At 48.7% G+C, this 25,742-nt stretch overlaps 1 protein-coding gene across 1 annotated transcript in view; it reads left to right on the forward strand.

Annotated features, from left to right (window-relative positions):
* Positions 1 to 25,742, forward strand: part of AFAP1 (actin filament associated protein 1) — a 149,306-nt gene that overhangs the window by 120,238 nt on the left and 3,326 nt on the right. Inside the window, exons 11-15 of the mRNA XM_082838332.1 lie at positions 1,718 to 1,863; positions 9,020 to 9,137; positions 15,215 to 15,332; positions 20,206 to 20,370; positions 22,781 to 22,971. Coding sequence (XP_082694458.1) covers positions 1,718 to 1,863; positions 9,020 to 9,137; positions 15,215 to 15,332; positions 20,206 to 20,370; positions 22,781 to 22,971 — 738 coding nt within the window. The remainder of the gene's footprint in view (positions 1 to 1,717; positions 1,864 to 9,019; positions 9,138 to 15,214; positions 15,333 to 20,205; positions 20,371 to 22,780; positions 22,972 to 25,742) is intronic.

Genomic DNA, 25,742 nt, shown 5'->3' on the forward strand with positions numbered 1-25,742 from the left:
GTTTAGAAACCAGGATCTGGGTAGAAGGTGTGCTCAGAGTTACTGGGGTGTCATTGCGCCTGGCCTTTTCAGTAGTCATAGGAAATTGTGTGTATGTGTATGTTTGTACATATGTATATTCAGGCATGTTTCTGTGTTATACATATTACACACATGTATGTGCATATATACATGTGTATACCTGCATGTATACCTATTTATATACTAAAAGCCACAAGATCGTAACTAATACTTCTAATTTTAGTCCAAGGCCACAGAGTTATTATTTTTTAAAAGCCTACGAGGAGATTTCTTAAACAATGAAGAAAATAGTTAACAGTGTAATAGTATCAACCACATCTTAGATATTATGTTAACATACTTTTAAAAATGCTTAAATGAAATAGTTATAGATACACGGATATAGATTCAGTCGTAGATACATTCTTGACATAGATTTCGTTTGGAGGAGGACAAAAGACCAGTGAAGAGAACATATTTGTGATTTTTTTATTATCCAAGTACTCAAATCAATTCATTTCAATTTAGCAAACATTGATTACATTCTTACTCTCCGTAAGGCGTGTAATTGGAATGCATTCACTTTGTCCATGGCCGCATATGATACTGTTGCTTGTACGGTATCAGTAGCCAATTCTATCAGCACACAAAAAACAACTCCTTCCTTGTCAATGGCTCTTCCTCCCGAGAGCCTGCCATGGGGTATATATGATTACTTGTATTCTGATCAGTGTTCAACTCCTCAAGGTTATAATGATGAAACCCAGTTTTCTTTAAGTCTTGAAGCTAAACTTACAGATCTTTCTTTATATAAAAAATTTGTAATTTTTGCAAAAAGCTAAATATTTATTTTTTCTTTGACATTCAGTTAACTCACACATTTGATAGCTCAGTTTCCCCTAAACTTTAAATATGACTTACACAGTTGATTAGCCAATAGTATTTAGACATTTGAAATACCATTATGAATGTAATGTAAGTGATTTTCTAAATCATATAAGAAGGACGGCTTAAAATTTTAATGAACCCAATCTTAAAGATAATATTTCAGACTTGCAAATTAGGCAGATGACATCCGGGGAGCATTTCAAACATCTTAAAGAATGACATGCACAAAGCAGCCCAACGATTATAAACATTACACCTATATAAACACAACTAATATGAAAGTGAAAGTAGGTTAATATTCTGTACCATCTAATCAGGGAAATAAAATTGCCCTTCCAGGCCCATTCAGGAGACCACAGCAGGGGCTACTGGTCACCAGAGTTGGTGACCTACAGGGGCCATGGCCTGGTGTGGTTTCCAGGTTAAGCGGCTATGGTTAGAGGGGCCCTTTCTGCTTCCCAGATTTTGTTGCCAAATTAAGGAGCCTTTCTAAACGGCTTCTTTTAGCTGAGATTTAAATAATTCCATGAATTTCCATGTCTTCCACCCTAGTGCCTTTCCCCAAAATAATTGGGAGGCATCTTAGGACCTCGGGTTTTTATTTCCTTGGGAATAGCCGTTATGCAGCTTCCGCATTAAGGCTTGGAGTGGACGCGGTGTTAATTCCGTGGCTCAGGTAGCGGCTGCCTCCTTGTCTACATCCTCAGGTGCTTCGTGTTCCACCGCCTTTCCTGTTATGTTGTCTCTTTTTTGACATTTTAATGAAAATGTTAAAACTCTTTACTGTTACTTAAGTAAAATGCACTTTTCCCCCCCTTCACCTCAACAGGCATCTTCTTCTGAAGACATGGGCAGGTGGATTGGGATTTTGCTGGCTGAGACGGGGTCCTCCACAGACCCTGGGGCCCTGCACTATGATTACATAGACGTGGAGATGTCGGCCAATGTCATTCAGACGGCCAAGCAAACCTTCTGGTAAGATCCACCGCCGTGCAAAGCGGCACTGAAATTAAACAACTTTATTTTTTCCCTAATTTTCTTTTCCTTTTATGTAAGTGTATAGCCTTCAAGGGGGAAAAAAAAAACAGCTGAAGACTCTCCTTTTTGTATAATATTAACCCAAATTTTGCTGAAATGTTTGTCATTTCAACCATCTGTGTTTTCTGTTAGAACAGGGTTGGGAAACTTTTTCTGCAAAAGGCAAGATAGTAATATTTTTGGCTTTGTGGACCAAATGTTCCCTGTTAGAACTACTCAGCTCCGCCACTGCAGTCACACACGTAAATGAATGGACATGTGCCAATAAAACTTTATTTGCAAACACAGGCAGTGGGCCAGATTTGACCCATGGGCTGTAGTTTGCTGACCCCTGTATTAGCGGAACAGTTCTATAAAGCATAAATAATTCGACATATTGCTGTAGTGACGACTGAGTTTTCAAAGCCATCAATCATATACTTTTAAAACTTAAATGTGATTGTTTTTAAAGTGCTGTTATGAATATTTCCTTAACATAATGATGGCAAAGAAAATTATAGCAGCAGTCCTCAAAGTATGGTCCACAGACCCCTGGGGGTATTCAAGACCCTTCCGGGCAGTCCCAAAGGTCAAAACTATTCTCATAATAATGCTAAGAAATTATTTTTCTTCTTCGCTGTAGTGACATTTGCATCGATGGTGCAAAAGCAACAGCAGGGCGGTGGTGGGGGATAGATTGGCAGGTGCCTTAGGACCATCAGTGGTCACTCCACACTGTGCTGTGACCATTGCCATTCGCTTGTAGTAAAAGGATATGCTGTGTTCACTTAAGATGTCCGTGATGGGGACTTCCCTGGCGGTCCAGTGGTTAAGACTCCACGCTTTCACTGCAGGGGGTACGGGTTTGATCCCTGGCCAGGAAACTAAGATCCTGCAAGCCATGCAGCGCAGCCAGAAGGAAAAAAACCCAAAAAGATGTCTGTGATGAAGCAGTACAATCATTACTTTTTCTGTGAAGGGCCAGATAGTAGGTATTTTTATGAAATCTCTCGAGTACGTGTCTTTTTAACATTTACGTAGTGGGCAGGACACACAAAGCACTTACATTGACTGAACTGTCATGTTGTCTCGAGGAGATGCTCTTGTAAGACTGAGTTGCTAACTCCACTAGCCGTTCCCCAACCCCACCACCATTTTTTCACTTTTACTTGAAAGAACAATTAACAGGTGAACTGTGGTTATTCAGACGTAAGTATTTGCAGACGCTTTTTCAGAAATGAACCGAGTGAGCCTCTCCCCTCGAGGAAAACGGTTGGCAGTGTCTGTTGCCTGCAGTGGAGTTGAGCTTGCACTCAGAAATGAGAATTTGGGGAGACTTGTATCTGCCACTGTGAGCTGACAGCTTCCCAGTACTCAGACTTTTCTGATAAGATTGGTGGTGATATTGAGTGTGGTTTTTTTGACACAGTATAGTGAAGATTCCTACATGGAAATTAATCCTACATGGAAATTAATCCTACATGGAAATTAATTCCTACATGGAAATTAATCATTAAGAAATTACTACTTGTCGAGCTTTGGTGTAGCATCAAAGAATATCTACCATGACCTGGCAAAGCTATGAAAATACACCTCACTTTTACAACTGGATATCTGTGGGAGGCTAGATTTTCTTCATATGCTTCAACCAAAACAACTTGTTGCAACCAGTTGAATGTTGAAGCACGTGTGAGAATCCAGCCGTCTTCTCTTAAGCCAAACGTTGAATAGATTTACAAACATGTATAACTACCACTTTTCTCACTCACTTTCTTTTATTTTGGAAAATATAGTTAATTTTTATAGAAATATGTTTAAATGTGGTGGATTTATTCCCATTATTTTTAAATGAATAAAAATGAATACATTTCTGAGTTTCAATTTCAAATACAGTCAACACTGCTAGCAAACACCCACATAGAACAAAGCTCTTTGGGAGTCTTCAGTAACTTCGAAGGATGTAAAGACTAAAAACACTTGAGCATTGCTGATGTGTAGGAATGGATCTGTGAAATTAAGAAGTGGCTGGTTCCTATTTCATGCTGTCCACTGTCTAAAGCAGGGGTTGGTCATACTTTTCTGTGAAGGGCAAGATGGTGAACATTTTCAGCTTTGCAGACCACATGTTCTCCACTGTGACGACCCCTCTCTGTCGCCACGTTCAGCTCCGCATGGCCGGGCAAAAGCAGCAGGACAGTCCTGAAACCAGCAGACGTGGCCATGCCCGGCAGGAGTTTGCTGATCCTTGGTATAAAGCGGTGCCCGTGGGATTACGAGGGGATGCACTGGGCTGGAGGAAGGAAATCGGGTTCTGGTCCTGCTGCAGTAGTTACTAAATGGAAAGTCTGGGCAAGTCATTCCTAAGCTGTTAGTGTTCCAGCTTCCTTGTGTAGAAAACAGAGAGTTTAGGCGACATGATGTCTGAAACTTCCAGCTGCCATAGCTCTGATCCCTTGATTCCCCCTTCTGTTTCCTTCATCTTTAGAGAGTCTGGATTGGGGCTGAGGAGAGGCAGATTGAAACAGAGCAGGTGATGGAGTTACCTAATCAGCAGGTGATGATAAGCGTTCTATCAACTTCCTACCCTTTGAGTAGGAAGAAGATAAACTCAGATGTTTACGCTGTCATTTGCCTGTTTAATAAGAACAGCGCCATCTAGTTTTTCCACCCAAGTGGTGTTTATGGGAGATTGGAGCGTTCTTCCTTTGTATCTTGAATGGGGTTGTAGAATGAATGTTTATTTAATGATTGCCTGGGACATTCTGGGGCTGAGTAAAATGAAGATAACGTTTGCCCATATTAGGAATCAAGCCACCATGTTACACCCAATTAAGGTAAATAGCCTTGACAAAATGAATTAATCTTGTACGACTTTACTGGGAAATCTCCAGTAATGCTGGAGGACTTCTGAAGTACAAACTGCTTATTCTCGCTACCGTTCTTTTGTGTGAAAACCAGGGTGGCATAGTCAAGTGCTGACTGTTCATCCTCGTTATTTTTTCCATAATAACATTCTATCTAATCAGCAAGGTGTAGGTAAATTACAGTGAACCTCCTAATCGTGCAGTAAATAAAGCACATTTAAAGTAGCTTTTTAAGAAATGTAATATCCTTAAGTCCACTTTTGCGAAATCTACCCATCTAGAGTGACATAAAAGAAAGGAGCTTATGGTTGTGAACCATACTATTTCGGACCTTATTAGTTTCCAAAAAGCCTCTGCTAAGTCCGCGTGTAACTTCAGCGATAATAAGCAAACTGATGACCACATCTAAGAGAAGCCCTGACTAAAAATATTTCCCCTGTAGCACAAATGAGCGTGGAATATTCATCTAAACCAAACGTGGGAAGGTCACATTTTCGAGAAAGGAATGTAGATTGCAGTTCTGAAAACTGATTTATTAAAAGTATGCATGTAATGAGTTTGTGGCTGCGGGAGTCTTTGCTACCCCATTAAAACCTTTATAGGAAAAACCTTTATAGGAGATGTCACTTAGCAATAAAGTTTATTTTTATTTATTAGTTTTCTGCCAAACCTTCTGTAAAAATTGAGAGAAGAGATTTAACAAGGAAACAGTGTTCAAACTATAAAATATGGTAGCTTGCCAATGTGATAATCTGAGGTTGAATTAATTTTTGCCTTTATGTAAACTGTCAGCCAGTTAATGAATCTTCTCAGGGTTATTAGGGGAAATTTTTGTACATTGGATTACGTCTGAGGGAGAAAGGTCAATGGTGTATTTTGGGAAGAGGACAGTAAAAGAAATAATAGTAATGTAAAGTCTCCCAGAAAAAGTGGTCTATTTAAGAGTGTTAATAATGGTAAACATTTGAAACACGCTTTCCTGCGGCCTGTTTTTAAATGAGATGTATATAGATGATACGATACAGGGCAAATATTCTGGAAGTTTCTTCTGGAACTCTTTTCAAGTCATGCTGGGTTGGAGCCCCATAAGAAAGCTGTGACAACATTGATGGTGATGAAAGCGGTAGATCAGTGTGGACACAGAGAGGGGAGCAGGCAGACTGACAGGAAACTTTCACCTTGAGTCACCCTCTCACCTGAATCCCTGGGAGGTTTTATTCTAAAATCTATTTCCTGAAAACATGACTGAACCTTGACGGTATTAACGCTAAGTGAAATAAGCCGGACACCAGAGGACACATACTGGGTGATCCACTTAGGTGAGGTACCAGAGTGGGCGAATCCCCAGAGGCAGGAAGTGGGTGCTGGGTGCTGGGTGCCAGCGCCGGCGGTGGGGAGACAGCGCTTCAGCTTTCTGGGAAGATGACAGGTTTTGGAGGCGGGTGGTGGTGATGGCTGTACAGCGTGTGAATGTACTTAGTGCCCCAGACCTGTACACTTAAAAGTGGTTAAGATGGTAGGGACCTCCCTGGTGGCCCAGTGGTTAAGACTCCGCGCTCCCAATGCGGGGCGCTGGGGTTTGATCCCTGGTCGGGGAGCTAGATCCCACGTGCCGCAACTAAGACCCGGGGCAGCCAAATAATAAATAAATAAATAAAATATTTAAAGAAACGTTAAGATGGTGACATTTCTGTTATGTATATTTTACCTATACTTTTTTTTTCTTTTCTGTCTTACGTTTTTGGTTGAACAAGTGGCATATGGTCTCTTATCTCATTTCCACTTTCCTATCTGGCTAACGATCCTATTTTAGGAAGAGTGCCAGGCCAGAAGGTGAGGGGCCTCTCACTCGGTCTTGGATCCACTCGCTGTTTCGGGCCCAGAGACTTGGTCTGGGGGCCCAGGTCCCTCTCTGTGAGATGAGGGGCAGCCTAGCTGGTGGCCGAGGTCTCTTCCAGCTGGGACAGGACATCCTGCGTGTCTGTGGCCTCCCCTTATGTTCCGTGGGTCAGAAGCGTCCTGCTGGTGTCTGTTCCAAGTGAGTGAGCATCTGCCCTGCCCCTTCATGGTCCACGCTCCTTCCTGGCGTCTGTGTCCCAGTGTGGGTGCCAGGCTGGGCGCCAGAAACCAGAGACACAGACCAGGCAGGAGACAGTCCCTGGGCAGGGGGTTCGTCTGCCAGGACGTGGAACAGATCCAGGTATCAGTGCTCACGGGCAGTGGAGCGTCCTGGGGCCACAGGCATGGGGAGGGCGTGGTCATCCCATGTCCTGCCACTCACATGACCAAACCCTCACCCCCAAAATACCCTCAAACGGGATGTTTAAACCAGAAAACTTCAAATATGTATCTAAAAACAAGGAGAATCTTTTGTTCTTTCTTTTCTGTACATTTTCTTTTCCTAAATATATGTTGATATATATATATATATATATATATATATATATATATTTTTTTTTTTTTTTTTTTTTTTTTTTTTTTGCGGTACGCGGGCCTCTCACTGTTGTGGCGTCTCCCCTTGTGGAGCACAGGCTCCGGACGCGCAGGCTCAGCGGCCATGGCTCACGGTACCAGCCGCTCCGCGGGATGTAGGATCTTCCCGGACCGGGGCATGAACCCGTGTCCCCCGCGTCAGCAGGTGGACTCTCAACCACTGCGCCACCAGGGAAGCCCTGATATATTTTAAGTATAGAATAATGATATACATTTTTGTATCAGAAAAAAGCAGGAAGAGTTATTTTGTAAATTAAAGAGAATACCGTGTCCAGGGTGGGACTCACCGTGCGTGCCGCGTTGTCCCAGCAGAGGGACACCTGAGCCGCCTTCCTGCAGCCAGGGCTGGGTGAGTGGAAACTGCAGCTTGAGCCTGGAGGCTGACCCTTCACAGCCCCTTCCTCTCCTTCTCTTCAGAACCAGAAATCCCAGTGTAGTTTTGTTGCAAGACCTCTTGTCAGAGAGGCAGTTCTCACCTCCCCTCTTACTGCCTTCACTCTTTCTCATTTGCTCTCTTTTATTCATCTAATTACCATAGAAATGTAAGATCCCAAGAAGAAGCAAAATTGGAAAAAAACCCAAAAAACTATTTTTTTCATTTCAGGCTGTCTTAGTTTTCCCAATTAGGAGAAACATGTTATCTGGGTTGTTTCTTCCCTAGGCATTGAGGGTTTTCGCTTATAACATCACGAGCAAACCATTCACACCTTCCTTCCTTCCTTCCTTCCTGTGTTCATTCATTCGTGCAGCGTACTCGCCAAGCACCTGTTGTGTGCTGGATGAACAGAACTGGCAAAGGCCGTGACCTCCTGAAGCTCAGGTTCCAGTGAGGAAAGCAGACAGTAGACACACGATCGTGCAACGTGTTAGGTGGTGATTAGTGGTAGGAAGGAGCAGGGGACAGGACAGGGACGCAGAGGTGGGAGGTTGGGGTGATCGGGAAGTTCCCACCGAGACTGAAAGAAGGAGGGGTCTCAGAGAAGCGCTGTGGGCAGAGGGGGTGCCCTTGGCCAGCGAGCGAGAGCTGCCAGGAGCCTGGGGTGAAGGCAGCGGACGTGGCACTCAGAGCCTCCCAGGCCATGCAGCCCTGGATTGTTCTCGGAGCCGCCGGGGCTTTGAGCAGAGCCGTGACACGAGGGACGGAGGTGGCCACTGTCAGAGGCTCCCAGAAGTTCAGGGCCGTGCAGGGCAGGGGGGAAGGTGGGTAGTGACGCTGAACCAACACAGAACTCAAGAAATGCTGTGGGATAGACGTTCTAAAATGCCTATAGAACAGGTCCGTGGACTTTTCCTGAAAAAAGCCAGAGAGCAAATACTGATACTTCAGTTTTGCAGGCCAGATGGTCTCTGCCTTTGAGAATTAACAGGCTCGTGAAAGAGGCATGTGAAAAAAAAAGCAGCCACAGACGAGTCATCAACGAAGAGCCCAGGTAAAGAAAGGCGTTCCAGTAAATCTCTGGTGACAGAGCAGGTTGCTAACACAAATGGGTTATTTGCTGAGTGCCGGGTGTGTGCAGGCCTTGCTCTGGGTACCCAGCAGGGTCATCATGGGTCCGGGCCGCAGTCCTCCGGGCGGGTGGTGTCCTGTCCTACAGGTGAGGAGTCTGCCCCGCGGCTGTAGGAACACCCGATTCTGCCTGGGTCCTATGCTAACGCTTCTGTACCCTGCGGCCTCGGACAGAGCCTGAGCATCCGTCAGAGCTCCTGGAAGCCTTGGTGATCCATCGGAGGGTTGTAACTCGTTTCCTCTCTTTCAGTTTCATGAACAGGCGTGTTCTGTCCACTAACCCGTATGTAGGGAGCACCGCCAACGGCTACGCACACCCCAGCGGGACGGCGCTGCACTACGACGACGTCCCCTGCATCAGCGGCTCGGTGAGTGCGCCGCGTGCAGAGCGAGGTCAGCCGTGCGGGAAGGCGGGGGTCAGCGGATCTCTGTGACTTACACCCCTGCTTTCTGTCCAAACGAGAGAAAGCTTTCTTACGCTCTGAGGCAAGATGAAAACTCCACCCCATCTCGCTCCTTTTTGACACCCTGTTCATCTTAATCCGCATCTGAACACGCAGGTAATCGGGCGCCAGCAGACAGTTTGTCATTCCTGTCAATGCCATTAAACACCGTCAGAAATCACCATCGGAAAGGAGACGCCGCAGAGTAATGACCGTACTGCCAGCTCCAGACACTGTCCCGCATCCTCCGGGTGGGGTGCGCTTGTAGCTGGGGCCCCCATCTGGTGGAGAAGGGGAGCCTGGAGGAAGGAGCGCGTTCAAGTGCAGATTGACGTGAAAGGGGCTCATGTTAGGACTTGGGTGTCGGGGCGCGGGCACACATTGAAATCCTGTCCCAGCTGCAAAGCCCATGGGATGGCGTCCCCTCTGAGTCCGGGGTGGTCTGGGGTGACTGGGACATGGGTCCTGTCCCACAGCAAGAACACGTTAGGCCCAGTCGGTCTCCTCCTTGCCCCTCCCCGTTCCCACCACCACCTTCGCCTCGGGTCTGCAGGGCTGGAGGGGCTCTGGTACCCACTGTGGCCGTAGCCGTCCACCCTGCAGAGAGTCCTGTGGGAGCCACACACTCGGGGAAAGCCTGCGGTGGCCCGACAGGAGCAGGTCCCAGTCCAGTCTCTGCGCCCTGCGTCCTGGTCGCTGTGCCCTTTCCAAGAGGGCCCGGCTCTCGGCCTCTGCTTGCTGGTCTCGGTGGAACCTGCCCTCATCGTAGACCCGACCGCCACCTCATCCTCGTGGGGCAGTCTGCTCCTCTCAGCCTTGATCTCAGCGCCAGCTTTTTTGGGAGATAAAACACGCAAACCTGTCTCTGACTCTTCCTGCCCGAAGGCCCGCTCGTGTACCTTTCCCCAGAGGGGTTTCTCCCCGTGCACGTGGTTTAGAGAAACCGTGGACCTACACAAACGCTGGTCTAGTTCCCCCATCCCTTCATTCCTGTGAATACTACACAGGTTCAGGCACCCCCAGGAATGAGCTTTCTTTAGGTCATGCGCAGCTTAAGCTGGTTTAGAAATGAAAAGCTGCCCTTCTCCAAGGCTCTGCATTTAGGAGTTGTTTCTGCGTGTCCATCGCTGGGCGGACGACGTAGGTGATTAGACAGAACGTCCAGGGCGCAGCGCTGTGGCTCATCTGCTTGTTAAGGGCTTCCTTGACGTTCAGGCCTCTCTTTAAACTGCTGTTCTACTTGCTGGGCTCTGTGACCGGGCCCTTTGTTTTGCGAGAGCCTGCACTTCTCAGTTTTATGAGGTTCATACATTTGAGCCAATACCTGACATTTTAGCAATGTTTCAACTTCAGTAATTCTTACCCATTCATTGTTCCCCCTGAGGCCTAGATGAAAGTGAATCTCAAAAAAGGATCTTCTGACGGGCACACACACACTTTTAATCTAGAAGTTCTCTGGTGTTTGTTTTCTAAGTCTTCCATGTGACTTAATCCTTTGGTATTTTAGGAAAATGATGGTCTGGTCTAGACCATTTTAATAACCCTGGACACATATATGCTAGGTTGTCATTATGAAACTCACATCCACGTTTATCTACATGTACCATTACTTTTAGGTTGTAGATGGGTCCCCAGCATCACAAAAATAGACACACTGAAGTGATTGCAAAGGAATAAAAAACACTCTTACTATGTAATTTTAAACCTTTTCTGTTTTCATAACAAAAGGCTGTAATTACATCCTGGCAGAAAGGAACTCAGCAAGAAGGATATAAAAATAGAGTAAGATAAATATAGTATATGAATTAATATTTTCTCTTTTTTAAAAAAAAATGAAAGCAATTCCTTTAAAACTTAAAAGAATCTGGCTGTGGTTGTAAGTTTCGGTTTTAATTTATACTTTAATGTCCATGTTCTAAGGTGGCTTGTAGCTATTTTAATCCTTTGTAAAAAGGTTTTCCACCAGAGTAATGCCATTCTATCGTTTATAGTTTGAAACATCCTATTTTCTATGACTATCCGATTTCTCTCTTTTAACAGCCTGTGTCTTTGGTTACTGCACTTTCTTCAGGCATAACCAACTGTGGAACAGGGGTGACGCTGACAGTCACCCGTAGAACTTAAATCCCCGATGCCCGCATAGCAGGCTTGGAAGGGTCCGGAGGTGTTCTGGCATCGAGCCCCTCATCCTATCCTGGAGGGGCCTGAGGTTCAGACCCCAAGCAGTGTGTAGTTATGAGCACAGCTCTAATCCAGCTCTCCCTCTTAGAGCTGTGGGACCTCTCTGCCTCAGTTTCCCCCTACTTTATAAGATTGCTATGAGAATTACGTGAGTCATTTTTACTGTGAAATAAGATAAGGTGCTTTGGGGACTTCCCTGGTGGTCCAGTGGTTGAGAATCCACCTTCCAATACAGGGGATGCGGGTTTGATCCCTGGTCGGGGAACTAAGGTCCCAACGTGCCACGGGGCAACTAAGCCCGCACACTGCAACTACTGAGCCCACACCTCACAACTAGAGAGCCCGTGTGCCGCAACTAGAGAGAAGCCTACGCGCTTCAATGAAAAGCCTGCGTGCCACAACTAAGACCCAATGCAGCCAAAAAAATAATAATAGTAATAAAATACAGATAATAATATCTGTCAGTATTTAAAAAAAAAAAAAAGGTAAAGTGCTTTGCTGGGATCTTAACATGTTTTCTCAGTAGGATCAGAGCCCCCGGTCTCCAGACAGATCCCAGTTCAGCATTCCTTTCGTCACATCACATTGCTTCAGCTTTCTGGGTCAGGAGGACTTCCGAAATCCAGTTCTTTAAAGAAATGTCAATATATATATATATATATATATATATATATATATATATATATATATATATATATATATAGCCTGCTTTAACAAACAAAACAAAAAAAATTATCATAAGCCAATGGCCCTGGGAACGATTTAAGGAAAAAAGAATCCTTAAGTCCCCAAAGGTAGAAAAGTTCTTCTGAATCTGTCCACCTAGTTGAGTGCGTGTGTTTTATTGGGGGTACGTGCACGTTTTTGGGGGGTGCTTGCTAATAACATCTCAATGTGCTTTGCTTCCTGTGGCCGAGGCTCTAACGACAAGCTGTGTGTGTTACAGTGGGGACCCGACGGTGGCTTTCCCGCTCCCCGTGGCCGAGGCCTGGGAGAAGAGGCGCTCTATGATAACGCGGTCCTGTACGATAACTTGCCGTCTCCGAAAATCTTTGCTCGGTACCCTCCTGCTGACAGGAAGGCCGCTAGGCCATCTCCTGACAAGCTGTCCTGTAACCACTACAAACACCCTGCCTCTTCTGGCCCGCCGGCCTCCCCGTCTGTCACTAACACCTCTTCTCTGGGGAGGGCATCTCTCGGGCTCAGCTCACAGGTACAGCATCTCATTCTGTCTTCTAGAATCGCCTTAAGTCACTGTCCTCCCTCAGGGCTTTGCAGTGAGAGTCTGTTCACCAGCTTGTGGGCAGTGAACCCCATCAAGGGTAAAGCGCAGTTTTTTCCCCTCAACTAGAATAGAATCTGCAAATACACAACGTTTGGCCACCCAGGAACGGATTAAATATAGTAAGTCCCCTACATACGAACCTTCAAGTTGTGAACTTTTCAAAGATGCCAACATGCCCCTGTATGCCAGCTGTTGTACTGGGCTACTGTACTTTTCAAGGTACTGTACTGTGAGATGAAAAATGTGTTCTTTATTTTTTGTGTTTGTTTCTTATGTGTTATTTGTGTGATTATAAACCTATTATATAAACCTGTACAAGTATTACTAACCTATTATATAAACCTATACAAGTATTGTAAACCTATTACAGTACAGTATTTTTAGCCGATTGTGTTAGTTGGGTACCCAGGCTAACTTTACAAACAAATTGGACTTACGAACGCGCTCTTGGAACAGAACTCATTCGTATGTAGGGGGCTTACTGTACACCTAACCAGCTCACGGTTTACGTTCTGTATTTCTTTGCCTGTGCCTGGCTCTCTTTCCATTCTTGGGAAGTTCCCCAGTGAATTTTGTGAATTACGGCAATTAAAGGCAAAGATGTTAAAGAGGACAGGGACAGTGGGACAGTAAACGTTCTCAGAAGATTTTTGAGCTGCAAGTTCCTTTCCTGTGTTTCCATAACACGTAAGTGAGGAATGGTGGGCTCCACGTGACAATTGCTTTTCGATCTTTAAACATTAAATAGGATGATTCCGAGAACTACAGTATTTTCCCACAATGTACTCCCCAAAAGTGTACTCCCTAAAACCAAGTAGATAGTAAGGATTTTGGATTATAATTGAATGGTCGGTAACCTTGATATTGAACTATTGTCCATCTCACACCTCGTACTGGTGGCAAAAACGGTAACCTTTCAGTGTAAATACAATTTTGTGTTTTCATGCATGTCAACCTAAGATTTTCTTATGCTTTGAGTAAAGATCTAAGCGCCACATGGAAGAATATTCTACAAACATAAAGCAGAGGGGCACATTTTTAGTTATTTTCTTTTCCTTCCATTTTTGGAGTAATCTTAAGAAAATGATGAATGCCAAGTAAGATTCTCGAATTTCAGAGAATTATAGCAGTTCTTCGAAACCAATTCATTTCATCAAAGTCACGTGAGAAGATTTTTGTTTGTTTGTTATTTATAACAACTGTTAGAGATTCTCATTCACTGAACCTGAGGGGCCCAGGCCGATGTATGGTCAGACATGGGAGCCATTGGCTTCTAGTTTTTTTTGAGTATTTACTAAAAAGTCTGGTAGGTCATGTGCTTCCCCCACTAAGTGAATGTGTCTCTGGCGATGTATTTATCTGTCTTTTTATTGGTATTAGAGTTCCCTTGGGTAAAAATTATGGGACAAAATATACTGTCTTGTACATTTGGATTGTCCCAGATAAGTTTGGAATCAGTCGTTCGATACGTGGTTCATGTATGTTTGTATTTTGTTCTTTTTCATTTTAAGTCGGAAACACATTTGCAAGGCGTTTACCTTTAGCTGTCGTGTCCTCATCTGGCCGTTTGAATGGGGGACCTACTGTTTAATGGAGAGAGCTCACACTCCCTACACACCTGCCGTATGTGTGCTGTAGGTGTGTGTGCTGTGTCGGCTAACCTCCTGAGGAACCGTGTGGGAGACATCAGTATCTTTATATTTTTAAATGAGCACACGGAGGCTCCGAAAACGTTAATGATGTCACAGCGTCTCCTATGACGGAGCGGGAACTTGAAGCTTCCAACACCCAGGCCCACAACAGTAAGAAACGTGGTGCGGCAGAGAGGCTCGGGCTTGGACGTGTACAGTCAGCCTTTGCCGTTCGGCTGGACTTCGGACCCAGCCAAGGTACACGTGCATCACTTACGCAAAATGCGCCATGGGCCGGCTGCAGCCACCAGAGAAGTGAGGGTGTGTCGAAGTTTTAAACCCTGTGGTTACTTGGAGTGTGGCTCCTGCTGTTTCTGTATTTTGCCTCTTTCGCTTCCTTGCTCAGACCCCGTCAGTGAATCAACAGGTAGTCATTTATCCAATTGGGCTATCAGTGTAGAAACCCTGGAAGTTGAACTCTCAAGTGCACGGTCATGCTACTTCCCCGAAGAGCGTTCCACCGAAATGAAAGCTGTTTATCTTCGGAAACACAGACTTTTAGTAAATGTCAACCAAATGCTCTCAGATACCCACCGTCTGTGCCAGTGTCTTGGTCGGCGTGTGTGATCTCCTAGTCCAAGTAGGTGACGTTTGGTGCGTTCCAGCTGAAGACATCCTTAGTGCACCTCGTTTGGTTTGAACCTCGGTGCTAGAACCTTCTTAGCTGCTCTGGGAAAGTCACAGCAGTGCAGTGTTGGGAAACCAGATTGGTTTTCTACTACCCGCATTTTTTTCTGCCTATGCTACGTTCTACTTGAAGAGCTAGGGACTGAAACAATTTACTGCAAAAACCCCAAGGTTTTTGTCTGTCTGTTTTTAATTCTCTCGTTTGTTTATTTCAACAGTTGAAGGGTAAAAAGCCGCCCCCCGTGGCATCCAACGGGGTTACAGGAAAAGGCAAGGCTCTGAGCAGTCAGCAAAAAAAAGCTGATTCAGCGGCTGGCGTGAAGCGAACGCCTTCAAGTAAGTTGATCCTTCGATTTCCCACGTTCTAGCTTTGGGTGCAGTGTGCAGAGCTGGGGCTGTCTAGCCACCTTCCTCCCTCACCTGACCAGGTGGAGAGCGCCAGGTTGGGGGCCAGCTGGAGAGGTGGCACCATTTGCATCCGCATCCTTCCTCGTTTGCTGGATGGAGGAGTGGCCACGATCTTTAACCCAGCTTTTATTTTGTAACTGTTGCATAGACAAGGAAAGACAAAGCTGGCTTAACTGTGGAGCTGGCAGCTTGCGGGCGCGCTGGCAGTGCTGCTGTGAGTGGCCCTGGACGGTGGGTCGGGACACCTCGGCTTGTGTCCCTGATCTGCTGAGTGAGTGAGTGACTTGGGTTGAGTCGCATAGACTCTCTGAAGCCAGCCTCTGTGTGTTAGAGGTGTAGACAGGTGGCTGAAATAGTTGGGGTAACTCGTGTACCTCAGAGCACGGGAGACTGTCAGGGTCTGTAAGGAATTCTTGTCCCAGCTGTGATTTCTCTCCTCCCGTGTCGTTCTCCTGGCCACTTGATCAGGGCGGTGCCGTAATCTACCCCATTGGGCAGATGTAGACATAAGCTCAGAGAGATGGCGTGGCTTCCCCGAGGTCTCACCGCTGGCAAACGACAGAACCAGCATGAGGACCAGGTTTTCAGGTTCCAGACCTGGCGGGGGCTGGACCGGGCAGGGGAGCGGCGAGACCCCAGTGAAAGGCAGCCCGTCAGCGCGCTCAGCTTCCTTCCCGATGTGCAGATACATGACGCTAGGGGTGCTGTTATCGCATGTGTTTGCATGTGCTTCAGCCCTGGCTGTGTGGGGTGGATTCCTCTTCAGCCAGCCAGCCCGGCAGTGTCTGTTCATTCCAGCCCTCTGCTTGCTGAGGGGACAGCAAAGATAAGACAGAGCAGCGGCCGGGTCCCACGCAGACGCAGGCTACGGGCCTCAGCACAGACTCTTACCAGGCTCAGAAGCTCCTCAGCGGGTGTGGGCCTGTCGGGGACGGTTTCCAGGAGAGGAAGATGGGAGTTAGCCTCCAGCCAAGTTTGATGTGAACACCTGGGGAGCTGTGTCAACACTTTCTGAACCTGGTTCAGCGTACCTGGTGGACCAGGCTCCCTCCAGGTAGTAACCCTACACCAGGTGACAGGTCACCTAACTGCTGAGCTCCCTGTGTGCACGGCGATTGGATTTCAGAGTCTGGATTTCAGAGTCAGCACACAGGGCTGGTGAGAGGTGGCTGTGTCCTTAGCCTCACGCATGGACGAGCCCCAGGGCTCCTGCTTCTGCCCCGAGGAAGCCTGTGCTTTCTTTTTTTTTTTTTACATTTTTATTGGAGTATAAGTTCTCTACAGTGGTGTGTTAGTTTCTGCTGTATAACAAAGTGAATCAGCTATACGTATACATATGTCCCCATATCTCCTCCCTCTTGCATCTCCCTCCCACCCTCCCTATCCGACCCCTCTAGGTGGTCACAAAGCACCGAGCTGATCTCCCTGTGCTATGCAGCTGCTTCCCACTAGCTATCTATTTTACGTTTGGTAGTGTATATATGTCCATGCCACTCTCTCACTTCGTCCCAGCTTACCCTTCCCCCTCCCCATATCCTCAAGTCCATTCTCTAGTAGGTCTGTGTCTTTATTCCTGTCTTGCCCCTAGGTTCTTCATGACCTTCTTTTTTTTTTTCCCTTAGATTCCATATATATGTCTTAGCATACGGTATTTGTTTTTCTCTTTCTGACTTACTTCGCTCTGTATGACAGACTCTGGGTCCATCCACCTCACTACAAATAACTCAATTTCGTTTCTTTTTATGGCTGAGTAATATTCCATTGTATATATGTGCCACATCTCCTTTATCCATTCATCCGATGATGGACACTTAGGTTGCTTTCATGTCCTGGCTATTACAAATAGAGCTGCAATGAACATTTTGGTACATGACTCTCTTTGAATTATGGTTTTCCCAGGGTATATGCCTGGTAGTGGGATTGCTGGGTCATATGGTAGTTCTGTTTTTAGTTTTATAAGGAACCTCCATACTGTTCTCCACAGTGGCTTTATCAATTCACATTCCCACCAACAGTGCAAGAGGGTTCCCTTTTCTCCACACCCTCTCCAGCATTTATCTTTTATAGATTTTTTGATGATGGCCATTCTGACAGGTGTGAGGTGACACCTCACTGTAGTTTTGATCTGCATGTCTCTAATGATTAGTGATGTTGGGCATCTTTTCATGTGTTTGTTGGCAGTCTGTATATCTTCTTTGGAGAAATGTCTGTTTAGGTCTTCTGCCCATTTTTGTATTTGGTTGGTTGTTTTTTTTTGATATTGAGCTGCACGAGCTGCTTGTAAATTTTGGAGATTAGTCCTTTGTCAGTTGCTTCGTTTGCAAATATTTTCTCGCATCCTGATGGTTGTCTTTTGGTCTTGCTTTCTTGACACAGCTCACCTGCGCTTCCCTTCTCCTCGGACACACATTCAAGCAGCCGGTTGGGCCAAACCCTCCTCCTCATCCGTTTACTGTGCTGCTTTTTTCACCTTATTTTTCTGGCAAATCTCACTTCGCTCATGCAGTTGGGTGTATTTCTGTTCACTTAAAATTTGAGTGTTGTCCACCTGGGGAGGGGCAGGTGGGGGGAGTAACGTGTCTGGAAAGCTCTCTTATGTGAGGCCTGAAGCGCAGGAAATCTCCGTCTGCATAACGTCCCCCTCTCTCTCAGCACCTGTGCTTATTTTATTTCTTAGACGATGCATTCCTGTATTTTATGAGGGCTTCTGTAGGGAATTTTTATTAACTTTGGTGACATCTGATGACAAAAAAAGGGAAAAATCACTGTGCTCTGGGTTTTCTGCTGAGTTCAGGCAGTTGCATTATAGCCTGGACGGGGTTTATTGCTTGGGGACCAAATGATGTGGAAGGTGGTAAGTGATTGCATAGAGGTTTGTCGGGGAAACATCTTAGATCAGAAGTGAGTGGACAGAGTTTGGACTGTGCTCTGTTTATAGAACATGTGGTTACCCAAGCCACTAAGAGCACTGCTTTTGTTTCAAGTTGTTGATTTGGTCACCCTCCTGCTGCGATCCTTTTAATATCATTCTGTGTGTGGGGTTGGTTGGTTTTTAGAGAGGGGAAGATGGAGCGGGGAGTGATGACCTTGTACCTGCCTTCATAAATGCAGTTTTCATGCAGTCACGATGGTTTGTGTTGTAAGAATCGGGAATTCGGTGTGCAGGACAGGTGCTAGAAATCGTTAGAAGCGGCTCACCAACGTCTGGCAGAGCGGACAGGGTTCTGGGGGCTCCGTTATCACTGCCAGGGATGAGAGCTGCCAGGGAGTGTCCACCACGGCCCGGGTACCACATGATTCTGTAGGTGGGTTTTAGTACATGTATCGAATTTTTTTTTGAACCCCACAAGTTAGGCCTTAGCACTTCTGCTTTATAGAGGGTGAAGCTGAGCCTTCGGGGGATTAATTGCTTGTCCACAATCATGGTCTCTTCCCTGGTCAACTGCCTTTATTATTAACCATTACACCGCCCTCCATGGCTTCTCCCCAGAAGTCGTTTCTAGTCTACTAAGGGAGTCAGACATGCAAATAAACCAGCATGGTATATACCATGGAACGTGAGCTCACAGGTGCAGGAGGTGCAGGAGGCCTTGGGTCGTCATCAGGTTTGAGCCGTTCGCTGTCAGAGGCCGTTGGGAGGCCACAGAAGCTGCAGAATCGTGAGCCCTTATTGCTATTGAAAGGCCAGAATAATCCGAGGACACGAGCGTTGGGTCGGATTTTAGCGCACTATTAACCAGCAGTGTTACGTTGGCCAAGTCTCCACGTTCTCCTTAGGGCTGGTCTCCTCCTCATCCGTGTATCCACTCACTCTATCTAATGAGCGTTTGCGTAGTGCCCACTCTGTGCTTGTTCAGAGCTCTGTATAAGTGTTACTTCAATCCTCCTAACAACCCTGTGAAGCACCTGCTCTTATTACCCCCATCGCACAGGTGAGGAAACTGAGACACGGAGAGATGAAGTGCCTTGTTGAAGGTCACACAGCTCAAGTGGCAAGCTGCGGTTCCCACCTGGGCGGTCGGGCTCCCGACGTGGCTCTGGGTGCCCCTCCATTTTCTGATTTGCTCAGTCACTCACTCAGCGGATGTGTATCGTGTGCTCCGTCCATGCCAGGTACCCGCCCCACTGGAGGTGGGGATAGCGCCGTCAGGTCAGCAAAAGAGTTGGACGGCACAGTTGTAAGGATCAGACGTGGCAGTGTAATGGAAGTGTTTTGAAAACTACAGAGAACTACACACATCAAGAGATTATTTCTGATGTTGGTAGACCCTCTCTTTTCAGATTACAGAATGTTTTGTTCACTCTCGACCTTGCTGAAGATTATATGTTGTATGCCTCAAAGGGAGGCGTTAAAGGAATTTCCTAACATTCTATTTTCATTTTAAAAATTTGTTTCAAAGGGGCAGTGGTTGAGAGTCCGCCTGCCGATGCAGGGGGCTGACGGCAAGGGTTCATGCCCCGGTCCGGGAAGATTCCACATGCCGCGGAGCGGCTGGGCCCGTGAGCCATGGCCGCTGAGCCTGCGCGTCCGGAGCCTGTGCTCCGCAACGGAAGAGGCCACAACAGTGAGAGGCCTGCGTACCCCCCCCAAAAAAAAAATTTGTTTCAAAGAATATTGGGTAATCTGAAATGGTCACTTTTCTGTTTGGTTCAAACCTGTCCTGCTGTCTTTCTTGTTGAATTAGCAAAGTGACTAGCTTTGAGTTTATTCACTGAGTAGGCTGACTAAACAGGCTTTATGAATTACCCTGTCATCTACTTGGTTAAACCTAATTTCCTGTTGATGCTTTTTCTTTTCAAGATGCTGACCAGTACAAATATGGCAAGAACCGGGTGGAAGCGGATGCCAAGCGGCTGCAGGCCAAAGAGGAGGAGCTGCTGAAGAGGCGGGAAGGCCTGCGGGACAGGCTGGCCCAGCTGCGGAAGGAGAGGAAGGGCCTGCGGGCCGCCATCGAAGTGAACACCGGTACGAGGGGCCTGCTTCTGCTGGCGCCAGAGTCTAGGCTTATCCTCTTGCGCCCTCGGGCTCTGAACCTCGCGAGGCTCTCCTCTTAGTGAGACCGTGTCATTCCATGCAGTGCTTCTTGCAGTTCCGAAGCCTTGGTGGTAAGCCCAGGGCAGGTGCCACAATGTGCAATAATGGACCAGGCAGGAGGAGGCCGGGCCTGGACCTCAACTCGCTGGCTGAGGCTGGGTAGGTGCCGGGGAGCCGTCCCAGCCTTGGGGGCTGACGGCAGAGCTCGTTGGGAGCACGAGCCTCCGGGCGCAGGAGTTACGTCACTGTGTGTGAGGGGCGGTGTCTCAGCAGGAGGACGGGTCACACTCAGAAGCCCAGCTGAGAGGTCTGTGCGTGGGTAGAAGGAGCCCTCCGTTCCCTGAGGAGGGATTGGTGAGGGCCAGACCGTGATGGATTCGTGGAAGGGACCCGGGGAGGGGGGACAACCCCAGAGAGGAAAGAAGAGGGAGACGCGGGTGAGGACCACAGCCGTGTCTCTGGATCAGCCCGTCTGTCCTCCTTGGCAGGAGCTGGCCATGTGGTTCCTGGCTCCGGCGCGGGGGCTGCTGAAATGTATGTCTCCTCAGCTCAAGACTGAGTCGGATCCTGGGGCAAGGCCGACTCTCTAGGTTTCAGTTTCCGGCCTCGGGGGGTAAGGAGGAGGAATGTAGAGACCAGGATGATCCCGAGAGGAAGAACCTGCTTTCCAGCGGCTTCTATGCCGGAGGAGTTGGCGTGTTACAGCAGTTAGGTGTCAGGTTCAGCCTTTCCCGACTTCGTGCCTATATGGTTTTTAAGAAAGAAAGTGCTTTCAGAGTTTAAAGAACGCGAGGCTGGGTGTGGGCTGAGCCTGTTCGAGACAGCCTGTAGGAGGGCCAGGAGGTGGCATCTCCCGTGAGGCCCCGCCCCCAGGGGATCAGAGGCTCCGTCAGAGAACTGGACGGGAGCCTCCAGGTCAGCAGGACAGGAGGAGAATTTCTTCCCACTGTTGTTTCCAGTTTGTAGGACAGTGAAGATGCAGAAAGATGAGATCAGCTTTGGGCCTTGAAAAAGAGATTGTCATATGCTACCAGGTGGTCGGCCAGGGCCGTGCTCATAAGTCAGTTAACCCACGGGATCGCTTTCCTTGTCTGTCCTGTGCGCAAATTGCCGGCCTTCCTGTGCCACTGTAACACATTTCCAATAAGATGAGTAAAGCGAGTGTGCTATGGAGATGCAAGCTCTGCTGTATTCTGACCATAGGGCCAAGTAAGATGACTCAGAGTAGAGAAACATATGCGGACTTTCCAAGTCAGTGGCACCTTTGGAAGCCACCTAGGCCAAGTTCCTCATTTTAAAATGAGTGTATTCATATATACAATGGAATATCACTCAGCCATAAAAAGAAACGAAACTGAGTTATTTGTAGTGAGGTGGATGGACCTTGAGACTGTCATACAGAGTGAAGTAAGTCAGAAGGAGAAAAACAAATACCGCATGCTAACACATATATATGGAATCTAAAAAAAAAAAATGGTTCTGAAGAACCTAGGGGCAGGACAGGAATAAAGACGCAGATGTAGAGGATGGACTTGAGGGCACGGGGAGGGAGAAGGGTAAGCTGGGACGAAGTGAGAGAGTGGCATGGACATATATACACTACCAGATGTAAAATAGCTAGCTAGTGGGAAGCAGCCGCATAGCACAGGGAGATCAGCTCGGTGCTCTGTGACCACCTAGAGGGGTGGGATAGGGAGGGTGGGAGGGAGGGAGACGCAAGAGGGAAGAGATATGGGGACATATGTATAACTGATTCACTTTGTTATAAAGCAGAAACTAACACACCATTGTAAAGCAATAATACTCCAATAAAGATGTTAAAAAAATTTTTTTTAATGAAATGAGGGGCTTCCCTGGTGGCGCAGTGGTTGAGAGTCCGCCTGCCGATGCAGGGGACGCGGGTTCACGTTCCGGTCCGGGAAGATCCCACGTGCCGCGGAGCGGCTGGGCCCGTGAGCCATGGCCGCTGAGCCTGCGCGTCCGGAGCCTGTGCTCCGCAACGGGAGAGGCCACAACACTGAGAGGCCCACGTACCGCAAAAAAAAAAAAAATGAAATGAGTGTATTGGGCCCAGACCCCAAACTCCTGGCATTTGTGAGAGTCAAGGTCCCATGCTTCCTGGTCCGTATTCTTCCAGCTGCAGCAAAAGAGAACAGTTAGGAAGGGACCCTCCTCCTTTCAGGAAGAGCTGGATTCGAGTTTTGTGGGAAGGACCCGAGGCAGCGGAGCTCAACCCCCAGATTGTGCGGAGCTCCTTTCGGGGGCACCGCATGGCCGTCCTCTGTTATCTTGAAACCTTTGCCTTCTTCGGCTGAGCAGTCGTGTTTCTCTGGGATTTCAGGCAGGAAGACCCAGGTGATCCTGGAAGAGAAGCTGAAGAAGCTGGAGGAGGAATGCAAGCAGAGGGAGACGGAGCGCGTCAACCTGGAGCTGGAGCTGACTGAGGTCAAGGAGAGCCTCAAGAAAGCCCTGGCCGGCGGGGTCACCCTGGGGCTGGCCATCGAGCCCCGGCCGGGGACGTCGAGTCCACAGGTAACGCCTGCCGCTCCCCGGGAGAGAGATGGGGGTCGCTTCCTCAGGTCACTGCTCCTCCGTCGTCCCCAGCATCGGCACCGCAGAGACGCAGCTCCCATGTCCATTTCAAACGCTCTTCTTGGCTGTGTTTTAAGTTCATGGACGTGGAATTTTCTTTTGTCTTTCACTGAACTTGTTCAAAGGTGGCGGAAACACCGAGTCTCTCTTCTTTCCCCGCTTGCGCAAAATCTGAGTGTAGTGAGTACAGTTCTTTTGATCTCTTTGGAGCCGCGTCCTCATCTGATGCCAGTGCCTTAGACAGAAACCTTTGTTCAGCGTGGCAGAGTTTTACAACTTGTCTAGCATGTCTGTCCTGAGAATGATGCCAGGTGCTGGGGACACGGAAATGAGTGAAACCGTCTGTAACCGCGGAATCTAACAGAACGAACGAATTAGACACGAATTAGCACCTCGAGTGATTTGCTGCCCACTGTCATTGGAGAACTTGCTCTTCTCCACGAGCTGCTCCGTTGAGTCAGACGTGATGGCTTCTGTTTTCCCCATGAGGAGCCAGAGGCTTTTGCCTAAGGGCACAGCCCGGGGCCAGCTCCTCCCGCGTCCTGGGGCTTGGGGGGGCCCACGGGCAAGGTTTCTGGGTTACGGGTGTGTGGCACCACTGAGGTCCTGTCACCCACCCTCACCGCCCCCCCAGGTAGTGGTCACCTCGTGCTCCATTGTCTGCAGAGACCATCTCCAAACTTCTCCAGTCGCCGGTCCCTCTCCAGCGACCGCCCCTCACTCTCAGAGGATCCCCCCTCCACCCCCAGACCTCTTGGCACAGCCAGCGGCAGATTGCGGGCTTCCACCCCCAAAACCCCGTCCTTTGGGGCACAGCGCAGCAGGGAGCTGAGGAAAGCAGGCTCTGTGAGCAGAGGGGCCAGGGCTCGAGACGACGTCCCTTACGCAGGCCTCGATTTTCCATCTGTGAAATGCGGGTGGTGCTGTCGCCTCCTGCGTGGGCTCGTGTGTGCGAAAGCTCTGGGCGTGGTGCCTGGCCTGCGAAAGTGTCCATCCGCTCGTGTGTTCACCAGCTCGTTGATATGTAGTCACCCATTCAACAAATTAGATACATGTGGCTGTGCCCCATCTGTGTGCCGGAAACGGTTTGAGGCGCAGCAGTGGACCTCGTGGATGAGAATCTCTCTTTCCGTGGAGCTCGTATTGTAGCAAGGGAGGACCGCTAGGCCCGGGAAAGACACTCACATTAGGCACTGAAAGGTGCCGGGGGGGAGCAGTCCAGCAGGGGCTCTTCAGCGTCCGGCCGAACCGGGGACCGAGGGTGTACTAAGGTGGCCGGTTCTACCCGAAGAGTGGTGGCAGGGCTGTGAGTGCTGGCCCATGCGGGGCAGGGGTCTGTCCCAGGGTCCCCCGGGGACCCGTGTCGGAGGCAGACTGGAGGCAGGAAAGCCTCTTGACCTCCCAGGAGGGGCCTGAGGATTCGCTGGCATCGCCGTCCTTGGTCCCATTGGATGGAGATGTGGCCCCAGATACGCCCCCGCTGACCCCTCAGGCATCTGCCACGCCCTCCTGCTGTATCTTCACCTCTCCCCCTCCTCGCTTCCTTCAAAGCATCGACAGTCTGTAGTGTGTCCCATCTTACAAAACAGATTCTGCCCCAGTCCCACGTCCCCTGCAGACGCTGTCCTGTGCCCAGGTGTCCACTCACCCACCTGCTGCGGTTCGGCTGCCCGGGAGCTGCCTCCCCTGACGTGACCTCCGCCCTCACCTCCCCAGGTCTGGACGTCTCCGGGCACCACTCACCGCTCTCTGTGTCTGGGGTGACCCTGCATTCTCCGGGGCTCTCTCTGCCCCCCTGAGGGTCTCCCCCTCGCCCCCTCTCGTCAGCTCTCCTTCCTTTTGCCCTGTGCTCTTGAGGGTACGGGCCTGGCTTGATAAAGCGCCTGCCGTCAGGGCCACGGGGCCGCTGCTCCCTTCGCAGGGCCCCTCCTCGGACCTCGTGCCACGCTCTGCCTTCTCCCCACCCTGACCACGTCCTTGGGCCAGCAGCTCATTAGCTGTCCTAGGGGAGCGCCGTGGGCCGCCCTCCTCGGAGCCCAGCTTAGCCCTCCGGGGGTGGGCGGCGTGGTCCTCTCCTTCCCACCGGCCACGGCACCCCCAGCCCGGCCGGCGTGGCCTTTGGAGGCATTTCCAAGTGAGCGAGCACGTGCGGAAAGCTGGCTGCTGGGGACCCGCGGGTAGTCGCCCCCAGAGGGGTTCTAAGCAGCCCATTTGAATGATCGTTAAGACACCATTCTCAAATGACGTTGCGTGTCACCTAACCGGTATTTTGAGTCACACATTAACACAGCCAGAGCAGGGAGAGGTCAGTCCGCGGAGACCTCCTCTGGGGGGGGAAGTACAGCAGATTGTCGACTTTCTCCCCAGAGAGCAGCTTGTCATCTCACGTGGAGACTTGGCGACTGCAGGTTCACTTCGTTCCATCTTAAGTCTTGCTTTGACATGCGGAGACCTGCTGTAAACAGTCGGGAATCCTCGGTCGCTGCAGGAGCCCCGCCCCGAGGCAGTGGATCCCGGGAGCTTGTGCTCCCCCATCCTGGTCAGCGGTGGTTTCTGCCCCTGGTGCCGTAGCCTAGGAGCTCCCTGAAATCAGAACGGGCTTTACAGACCTTCACGTGAGAGGCCGCCCCCGCAGGGCCGGGAGAGCCCGCGCCGAGTGCGGGGCAGAGTGGCCTTCAGCGCCTCCGTCTCTCCAGCTGTAAGATGCATGT

This window comes from Leucopleurus acutus (assembly GCF_964270905.1).
Source record: "Leucopleurus acutus genome assembly, chromosome: 4".
NCBI lineage: Eukaryota > Metazoa > Chordata > Mammalia > Artiodactyla > Delphinidae > Leucopleurus > Leucopleurus acutus.